The 10,119-nt window shown below is 39.1% G+C and overlaps 1 protein-coding gene across 1 annotated transcript in view; it reads right to left on the bottom strand.

The window, feature by feature from the left end:
* LOC147228130 (inactive rhomboid protein 2-like) overlaps positions 1 to 10,119 on the bottom strand; it is a 30,880-nt gene that overhangs the window by 4,983 nt on the left and 15,778 nt on the right. The window contains exons 5-17 of the mRNA XM_086156366.1: positions 8,743 to 8,964; positions 7,538 to 7,666; positions 6,975 to 7,081; positions 6,543 to 6,761; positions 6,122 to 6,233; positions 5,834 to 5,908; positions 3,964 to 4,125; positions 3,381 to 3,469; positions 3,167 to 3,230; positions 2,902 to 2,996; positions 2,712 to 2,787; positions 2,523 to 2,623; positions 1,876 to 2,029 (exon numbers count right to left, since the gene is read on the bottom strand). Coding sequence (XP_086012492.1) covers positions 1,876 to 2,029; positions 2,523 to 2,623; positions 2,712 to 2,787; positions 2,902 to 2,996; positions 3,167 to 3,230; positions 3,381 to 3,469; positions 3,964 to 4,125; positions 5,834 to 5,908; positions 6,122 to 6,233; positions 6,543 to 6,761; positions 6,975 to 7,081; positions 7,538 to 7,666; positions 8,743 to 8,964 — 1,605 coding nt within the window. The remainder of the gene's footprint in view (positions 1 to 1,875; positions 2,030 to 2,522; positions 2,624 to 2,711; positions 2,788 to 2,901; positions 2,997 to 3,166; positions 3,231 to 3,380; positions 3,470 to 3,963; positions 4,126 to 5,833; positions 5,909 to 6,121; positions 6,234 to 6,542; positions 6,762 to 6,974; positions 7,082 to 7,537; positions 7,667 to 8,742; positions 8,965 to 10,119) is intronic.

The following is a 10,119-nucleotide window of genomic DNA, read 5'->3' as shown; positions in this document are numbered from 1 at the left end:
TAATCTGCTTAAATCACCTCTGTAAGTGGCTTGACCGCCCAGTGTTGTGCCTTGCATGTGCTATCTCTGGCTATTCCTGGTGGGAAGACCTGTGAGCTTGTCACTTCTAAGGATGGTGAGATTTCTGGCTCTCACGTCAAAGTACGCCATACTGAGAGCCATCTCATGTCTCCCCACTCTAATATCTGATGGAGCAACTGGAGTTGTTTTATGAAGAATGTAGCAGATGTCGTCAACATTGTAGAGTCGAAGAATTTATTGCAATTTTAAATCATTGCCGAATGTAAAATGCTGTATTTAGTAGCTTCTTTTGACCTTGACATAAGTGAATAGAGGAATTCTTAAAAATATCAACTACAGAATGACATGAATGAATGGTATGCAGACCTGGAATATTATATGACTGTAATATGATGTCTATCCTTGGCAACAATTGTCTTAAAGAAAGTCATATAAGAAACAATGTCTTATAAGAAAACGTGTAATCTCATTCCCCAGCTACCACAACAGTGGCCTGTGGAAATCCACACAATGGCATTACTCTAAGCCCTGAAAGGAGAAAATGGGCTTTAGAGAGAGGCATACTGGCAAAAACAGAAGTGGCGGTAAAAAGTAGGTAATCCAGACTGTGGTCTACTTGATGGTTTACACAGCTTAACAGGTTTTGGCAAACAACAATATAAAAGATGAAGTTAAAAGATGTTGACTCAACTGCCTCTCTGTTCTGCTGCATCACAAGCATACGTGCACAAACATGTACTCACAAATGCCCACGCAAGTTAATCTTGACTGACACGCACAACTTTCCATCGAAACCTTAAGAGTGGATTAACTTGGTACCAAGACCTCTACAACGTGGCCTTTTCAGGCAGTCTATTTAATATTCCAATGCTTCTATTAATGTACAGTTTCATTTGATTTCTTTTAATATTTGAGTCTGAAATGTGATGTAAATGTCTTGCAGATTTATGTCTGTCAAACATTCTTTGTATTTATTTGGTATGACCCTTTAGACCTGATAATCCTGAGCAGAGGAAAGTGAGCTGAGGTACGTAGTGATAAATAATTATGTGTATGTGGACATGTTTGTCACTTCCAAGGAATCATGAAAAAAAACTGTATAAACCAAACATGTTTGTGATTAATAGTTTAATTGTTGATAAAAGATAATTATCTATTATAATTACCCCTTTATTATTTTTTAAATTGAAACTCACAGTTCATCCTCCAAAACAACACAAAATATCAAAGAAGCATTAGCAAACAACATTGGCAATTTTTTTATGTGTTTATAGTTAGATATCTATTTTTGGCCTAAATGCATTTCATTAAAATGTAAATACCTTGTGATGTGAAGCGGTGAGCTTTTGCAATAGGTTTACTGCCATTTTCATTCTATCTTTTACATTGATATTAACATTCAAATAGAATACATTACTGATGTATAACTGCAAGCAATATTTTCTATTGTCTTTATGAATATGAAATATATGACTATGATCACATTTGTTTTGTTTTTTGATCATTGGTCATGGTTTTGCCAAAAAAAATTGTGTCCAAATTGGGTATATCTTACTGTGTTCAAGCATGTTGCTTTGTCACATATAGAAAATGCCTATTCCAATAATGAATATGCTTTTATGAAAAAAAAAGTACATGCAAGATCCTATACTTTTGGTTATACTAAGTAATGTGACGGTCTCCCTCTTATCTCAGATCATGTATACTGATCTGTTACAGTCTGAAAATTAAACCTTAGAACCTTTTATGAGACATAACCTCTTTTCCCCGGGTACAGTCCACATTTCATGCAACGTTTCATAAAAGCTTCAGTTTTGACATCTGTACATGCATTTATTATTGCAAAGAACTCACCTCAGCTCTGTAAGGCAAGAAAAGGGCAGACGCAAGGTTTCCAGTGATACCACTGAGGATATAAATGATAGCAATGCGGACCCAACCAGCCAGCTTTTCCAGATCCCTCATTATAGTCATCTGAAACACCACTGACACCAGACAATGAAGCAGCCTGAAAAACACAAGCGTGCACATCAGCCTTGGGACAATACACATCTATACATATCTGCACACTGCTCATATCACTGAATTGCTCTATCTCCAACATGCTACTATTAATTACAAGCATTTACTTTGTTCAGAGCTCCATTGGAGGATTTATGACACGTTTTAAAACCATACCTTGGGGATTGCCCATGTGCTCAGACTAAACACTAATAACAGCCATGTGAGATGGCAGTGCACGTGCAGTTGAGACTTATTTAGGCTATTCAGTTGACACTGATATCCTGATTGATGAGAACATAACAAGACTGTTTAGTAACCATTAGAATTACAGTAGAAAAGATTTAAACCAAGATTAATCTTCATTGCAGGTCATTTATAGCCAATGGAAATATATGAAGTATTCTAGCTATTCAGGACACTCAAAAACCCATCAAAAGTAATTTCAAAATGCTTATAAAGAAAGAATGATAAAGAAAGTACGATGTGGTTTAAAATACCCTGCATGGAGGAAGAGGGACAGCCAGAGACGATAGAATTGATCAGGTACATCCGGGTTGAGGAAAGGCAACAAACCACATACATCATCCAAACAGTGGACCTGATAAGACAACTGATTAGATATATACTCTTACATCAACAGGCAAGCTCCTACAATTCACACAAATACAGAAAGACCCAAATCTTACCTGTGAGCAGAGTGTGGCCTCTTCATGGAAGTAACCATGCATGAAAGAACAATATTCCCTGGTTGCTATCTCACATCTGAAAGGGGGAATGTCAGATAAAATTCCAAACTTCTTCAGATGGACAAACAACATCTCGAAGATATCGACAGGCCTACAACGAGCAGAAACTATATTGTGTCGCATTTCTCACCTGCCCTTAGTTCCTATGCAGCAAGGTCGCCCCTTGATGTTACAGTCCATGTGCCTTAAGCCTGTGTGGTTCCATGTTTTGGGAACTGTACAAACCTGGGTAACAACATTTAATCAAAAAAAAAAAACAAAATAAAGATACAAAAAAAATACAATGTTCTTCATACTTCATTTTGTGCAACATCTGGGATAAATAAATTATGAAGAAAGATGTTTTTCTGATCAAAGAGGGAGAAAACATGAACATCGCAGCGAGCGTTCCCTACCGGCCACTGGGTGATGTCATCTGGCCAAATGTGAGGCACTATAGAGGCAGGTACTTCACATACTCTGAACACATTGTGCAAAGCACAAATAAAAGATAATGATTTTCAAATTTTCATATAATCCCAAAACACCAGAACAGACACATAATAATAGTAACATTTATTGTTTACTGAGAAGCAATACACACATAATCCTGCAAACACTTATCCCTACCTTGGATCCTGGTGACAAACAGAGCCAGAGGTCCTGTTCATCATTTGGATACGTATATTTTTCCATTTAATAAAGGTGGCTAGGGTCTCCTGCATTAGATGAAATGGTCACCTTGATGAGATTCAGCAATGAACAATAAAGCTGTAATTGGCAGTTATCTTGTGTTTCTGTAAGTAATATTCATCTCCTTAACATTTGAAGATTTTGTTGCATTTTTATAAATGCAACTTTTGGTATTGTGCCTTTGTATGTTATTTTAATTATCCAAACTGTGCGTATTTATTTGAAAAGGTTGGCAAAATGTGCAAGACAAAAATAAGTAAAGGGAACTTTTAATGCATAGCAATTGCATTTTAGTGCTTAGATGAGTCTACCCTTTGAATATCTATGAGGAAAGCCTTTACAGAAGAAGTCTATAAAGTACAGTATGTTCACATATGCAAGTAGTGAATAAATTGAGAACAAATATCATATGCATATGTGTTGCTTATAGCAGACAGGTATGAGTTTAAATGGAAGATGTGGGTTAACATACTGCAGCAAAGATAAGGATAAATAATGAGGTGTGTGATAACATACTTACAGAGCAGTCAGAGCTGTGGGTTTGTACACATCCAGAGTTGTCATTCTGAACACAGCAGCCAGACTCTCTCTCCAGGTCCTTAGCCCTCTGGATCAGACTGACAATCTGTGTGTCCTGACGGATACATGGAGAGAACTTTGCCCCTAGGTGGATCAGGTCTTCCTGATAGAGCGGGATAAATGTTTGTAAATATATATAAGTCCCAAATAGCAAATGAAATGCAAAAAAGACAAATTTAAAAAAAAAACAAAAAAAAAACACTTCTTACATACATGCCAAACAGGCAGGAGATACAAATAACTGACCATGACAGCATAAATCTTCTCCTTTCGGCTTTTCCCTTCAGGGTTTGCCACAGCGAATCAACCCTCTCCATCTAACCGTATTCTCTATATCCTCCTCTCTCACACCAAATACCTTCATATCCTCACTCACTACATCCATAAATCTTCTCTTTGGTCTTCCTCGAGACCTCCTCCCTGGGAGCTCCAATTCCAGCATTTGTCTACCAATATATTCACTATCCCTCCTCTGTACCATCTCAGTCTGGCTTCTCTGACCTTCTCTCCATAACATCCAACATGTCCTGTTCCTCTGATAGACTCATTTCTGATCTTCTCCATCCTGGTCACTCCCAAAGAGAACTTCAGCATCCTTATCTGTACAACCTCTAGCTCTGCCTCCTGTCTTTTCGTCATTGCTACCGTTTCTAGTCCATACAACATCGCTGGTCTCACCACTGTCTTGCACACCTTTCCTTTCATTCTGGCTGAAAGTCTTCTATCACATAGTACCCCTGACACTTTTCTCCACCCATTCCAACCTGCTTGAACCCGTCTCTTCACCTCTTCTCCGCACTCTCCGCTGCTCTGGACTGTTGACCCCAAGTACCTGAAATCCTCCAACTTCTTAAGCGCCACTGCCTGTAGCTTCACCATTCTACCCGGGTTTCTCTAATTCACACACATATACTCTGTCTTGCAGCAACTAGCCCTCATTCTTCTCCTTTCTAGCACATACCTCCACCTCTCTAGATTTTCCTCTACCTGTTGTCTGCTCTCACTACAGATCACAATGTCATCCACAAACATCATGGTCCATGGGAATTCCTGTCTAACTTCATCTGTTAGACTGTCCATCACCACTGCAAACAAGAAGGGGCTGATTCCTGATAAAGTCCCACCTTCACCTTGAACTTCTCTGTTATCCCTACAGTAAACCTCCCCGCTGTCTCACAGCTAGCATACACGCCCGCACCAGTCTAACATATTTCTCATCCATTCTAGACTTCCTCAATACAATACCAGAGTTCCTCTCTTGGCACCCTGTCATATGCTTTTTCCAGGTCTACTAAAATGCAATGCAGCTCCCCCTGGCCTCCTCTGTAATCTGTTAGAATTCTCAAAGCAAATACTGCATCTATAGTACTCTTTCTAGGCATGAAGCCATACTTCTGTTCACAAATGCTGACTTCTGCTCTCAGTCTAGCTTCCACCACTCGTCTCCATAACTCCATTGTATGGCTCATCAACTTTATCCTTCTATAGTTGCCGCAATTCTCCACACACCCCTTATTCTTAAAAATGGGCACCATCACACTTCTACTGACTTCTACACTTCTAAATACTACAGCTAATAATGCATGAAAGCATGCACAGTGTCTTAAAGCAGTACTTTGGTCTAAATAGGTATTGAAAATAAAGACATTTGTTTCACAGAAGAAAATAGTCTTTCAACATATTCTGTCATTAAAAACACGTGCCTTTTGAAATCTCTTGCCTCCCCTGAGTTAAATGATATAGACATACAGCTAAATCCTGTCTTGATAGTTTCAATTCAACAATTTAACTTACACTAGCAAGAGACTTACAGAGCTAGGACCAATCCAGAAATTCTCCTGTTGGATATACTTGACACTCTCATAAATACCTTTGTTCTTCAGTACCTGTAGAGGGCAACAGAGTGATAAAAATTGAAATGGGACTGGTTGGAGTGAGATATGCCATATAGCACCAGGACAACTGCATTTGCACAATTTATAGAGTGATTCAGAAATATAGAAAATTCAGAAATTTGTTAATAATCAATTTTCCAACCATTTTCAGGAAATTCCAAGCACACTCTAGGAGCAGATTCTAAAGCTTTCAAATTAACTCACCAGTTCAGATGCAGAATGTTGTGCAAACCCCACAGGGGCAAAACCATATGTACAGCAGGCTAGCAAAGTGATTACTATGTGGACAAAAGTTATCCAGTAGGTGAAATAGGGCCTAAAAACAAAGAATATATTTTCAATATAAATCATACATCAATAACAAGCCATCATTTTTTTTTCAACACACTGATTGACTATGCCTACCAAATTTAGTCAAAATAATTCACCAAAATGTCTGTGCCTTAACAACCCTCCTCCCCCACCCCCAGTCTCTATGCCTTGTGTCTGTCACTTGTCCCCTTCCGTCCCACTTCTGCCGCAAAATATGTAAAAATAAACATGAGCAATCCATTGGCTTCTCCTTCTTTCTGGTGTGCATGTTAATGTAGCAGTACATGAAAATGAGCAATTATTTACTCCCAACCTGTGGCTGTGGAAGTCGTCAAGCTGTTTCTGTACGTTGCTGCTGAGGCTGCGTCGGTAGTGTCGGTTCAGCCACTTCCCCACTACACCCATGCCATATTGACGCTTGTGTTTTTGAAATGCAAAGAGCTTAACTTGAGAAGCAATGCGCCGTCCGCGACGAGGATGACCTTTCTCAACCACCGCCGTAGGCGTTCTAGGTGTTCGAGATATGTCCTTCCTGGTAAAAAGGTAAGAATAAAAAGGATTACGCAGGTTTGTTAAGACTGAAATAAAATTTTGATGAAAAAAATATTAGAATTAGTGGTTGAGGAAAAATGTGCAGAGATCTTTCAGCTTAAACTGTCACAGAATACCATAGAAGCTTAAATTCAATTGTAGAAGTTTGCCAAAGATGTTTGTAGACAGTATACAATAATCTATTTATACTCACAGGCTTGAAAACGGTTCAAGTTGTTCACATTGAGCAAATGAGGCAGACATGGGAGGCGATTCAAACACATCATCAGCCATGGAATACAACTCATCATGAGCGTCAACCTACCCAGACAGAGAAAGAGACCATTGAAAATCGCTTATAAATAACCAACCAGGAATCACGACTGTTCAGAAAAGACGGGCATATATGATTTTTTTTTATATGAAGTGGAAATTTCCTGACAATGTTCACCTAACAGTCCTGTAGTTTAATTGTAGAATAAGATTATGCTTTTAATGATGTTTGCTGGCTTGACTGTATGTGTCAGCATCCTGAGAATAATTAGTAGAGGATGGAGGGAAGGAAGGTAAACAAAGAAAAAAGCACATAAGCATTTAAATCACAATAAATTGGCCATGTGAGGAAGACTGAAATTCAATCTTGGGGGCAATTACAAATGTGATAAGAGTACGGTAAGAAAACAATGATTGATAATAAAACAAAAACAAAATACAGCAAGGTAGAACCACAGGGAATAAACTTGCTATGATATGAACAAGTGTAGAGTGCTTGCTGACCTTGCTAAAGAAAAGCGACTCCGATGTATCAGCGGAATCCACAGTGTCCTCATCCAGCCAGCTGGGCCTGGCAAAGCTCCTTCTTGGGAAACTTCGTCCTGCTTGGGACCCTGCCAGGCCACTACGGCCCTGGACATGACATTACACACAAATCACATTATTAATGTATTTCTTATCTGCATTATGAATCCTGGAACAGCTAATTGCTGCTCTGAATGGAGCCAAGGAATAAGCAATAGAATACCTGACCATTTTATTTTATTCTTAATCAGGAATGGTGCAAAATGACATTGTGAGTACTTAAAATCTGTGTTGTTGGAAAACTTCTGCATTCCAAAATGATGAATCAAAATTAAGTGTAGTTTCAAGAATGAAGAGCCTCATAATCTGTTAGCCTCAACATTCTGGTAACTACAGTAATGTCATGTATGTATGACAGTGTACTTAATTCCTTTTTACTTTAGGCCTTCATATACAGGGGTGAAAAAATATTTAGTCAGCCATTAATTGTGCAAGTTCTCCCGCTTAAAAAGATGAGATGTGATTCTGGGATTTTTGCTCACCATTCTTGTGATCATTTTGACCCCACTGGGTGAGATCTTGGATGGAGCCCCAGATCTAGGGAAATTATAGGTGGTCTTGAATGTCTTCCATTTTTTAATAATTGCTCCCCACAGTTTATGTCTTCAAGCCAACCTGCTTTGATTCAGTCTTACCAGCCTGGTGCAGGTCTACAATTTTGTTTCTGGTGTCCTTTGACAGCTCTTTGGTCTTGGCCACAGTGGACATTGGAGTGAGACTGTTTCAAGGTGTGGACAGGTGTCTTTTATCCTGATAACCAGTTCAAACAGGTGCCATGAATACAGGAAGTATGTGGAGGACAGAAAAGCCTCTTCAAGAAGAAGTTACAGGTCTGTAACAAGCAGGAATCTTGCTTGTTTGTAGGTGACAAAATACTTATTTTACCAAGGAATTTACCAATTAATGAATTAAAAATCCTACAATGTGATTTCCAGGATTATTTCTCTCCATTCCATCCCTCACAGTTGAAGTGTACCTATGATGAAAATAACAGCCTCTCTCATCTTTTTGATCGGGAGAACTTGCACAATAGGTGGCTGACTAAATACTTTTTTGCCTCACTGTCTGACTTTTAAGATTTTTCATGATATATGCACACACGCGCTTTTGGATACCCTACACACCTTTAGAAGGTTGGACGCAGCTCGGATACTCATGCGGGCGACAGACTCCCTCTTACGTCTTGGGAAACGGCTGTAACCTGAGCGCTGGCTAGTGAAGGAGCTGAGTGATGTTATCCCTGGAGTGAAAGGAATCCCCTGGGCAGTGAGGGGAGTCCTGGGGGAGCGACTTTCCACTTCCTCGGGGTAACGGAAGGCTCGCCCTCGTGCCAGAGGATCCACAATCTAGGTGGGAAAAAAAGGTTTTAAAAAATAATCAAAAATTATTTGATTTGTAATTTGCATGTGTCTGCATAGGCTCCCCTCCAGGTTGTGTTTCCTCCCAAATATCAAAAATATTCATTCATAATCTACTGCTTATCCTGCTTTCAGGGCCACAGCGATGCTGGATAGCTTATCCCAGCTGTCTTTGGGAGAGAGGCAGGCTACACCTTTAAACGGTTATCAGTCTATCGCAGAGAACACACAAACAACTATTCTTTCTTTCATTCGGGCAATTTTCCAGTTTTTCTAATTAACCTTCTGTTATTTATGCCTTCTTGCACAGGGAGAATGTGCAGGCTCCACACAGAGAGGCCCCCCAGTAGGAATCACAACAGGGTCCTTCTTGCTGTTAGGCAGAGCTCCAAATTTCCCATACATGTGAAAGACAGAGCAACGCGTTTTATGCCTCCAATGTATATGTGGTCCTGTGATCGCCTGGCAGCCAGTCCAGGGTGGACCCTGCCTCTACCCCAATATCAGCTGGGCAAGGCCCTGGTCCCACCACAACCCTGACTGTAGGAATAGTGGGGAGATAATTAATGATTTACACTATGACATGGCTATATTATCAATTATCTATTTAACTAAATCAACTTTAGCATATTTCAGCTAGCAGAGCCACCCTATCTGGGTTCGACACGAGTGAGATTTATTTTATATTGTTGAAAGATTCAAAAGAGCAAAATAATGAACAAATAATAAAAACAGCTTACAAAAATTTGATAAGAAATGTATGAAAATAACCGCTATGTCCAACAGTATGAAAAGCTGTAATAGTAATAGTAATAATCTACAGTGTATAGGGGACAGTTGAAACACTGTCAAGAAAATTATGTTGTGTTAAATTCAAATATGTAAACAGGATGTTTTCGTCAACTCTCAAGAGTCTCATGAATCATGAACTTCATATATGATTGACTAAAAATAAATTACATTTTACATCTTGTGTGTGCGTCTGTGTGAGTGTGAACGTGCCAGGAGAGAGAAATTGATTAAAAATGTCCAGAACCCTAAAATTACAAGTTATAAGACCAGCATGTTAAAAGGAGATACTGAATGCTGCGAACATGTATTTCTGTATGAACAGGATTTGAATCAATGTTTCACATGGCACCT

The sequence above is a fragment of the Fistularia commersonii genome, chromosome 12 (genome assembly GCF_037954325.1).
Source record: "Fistularia commersonii isolate RoL2024-O1a breed Wild chromosome 12, RoL_Fcom_v1.0, whole genome shotgun sequence".
NCBI classification, from domain to species: domain Eukaryota; kingdom Metazoa; phylum Chordata; class Actinopteri; order Syngnathiformes; family Fistulariidae; genus Fistularia; species Fistularia commersonii.
Note: the sequence above shows the minus strand (reverse complement) of the source record. Positions and strands in the feature narration are given on the sequence as shown.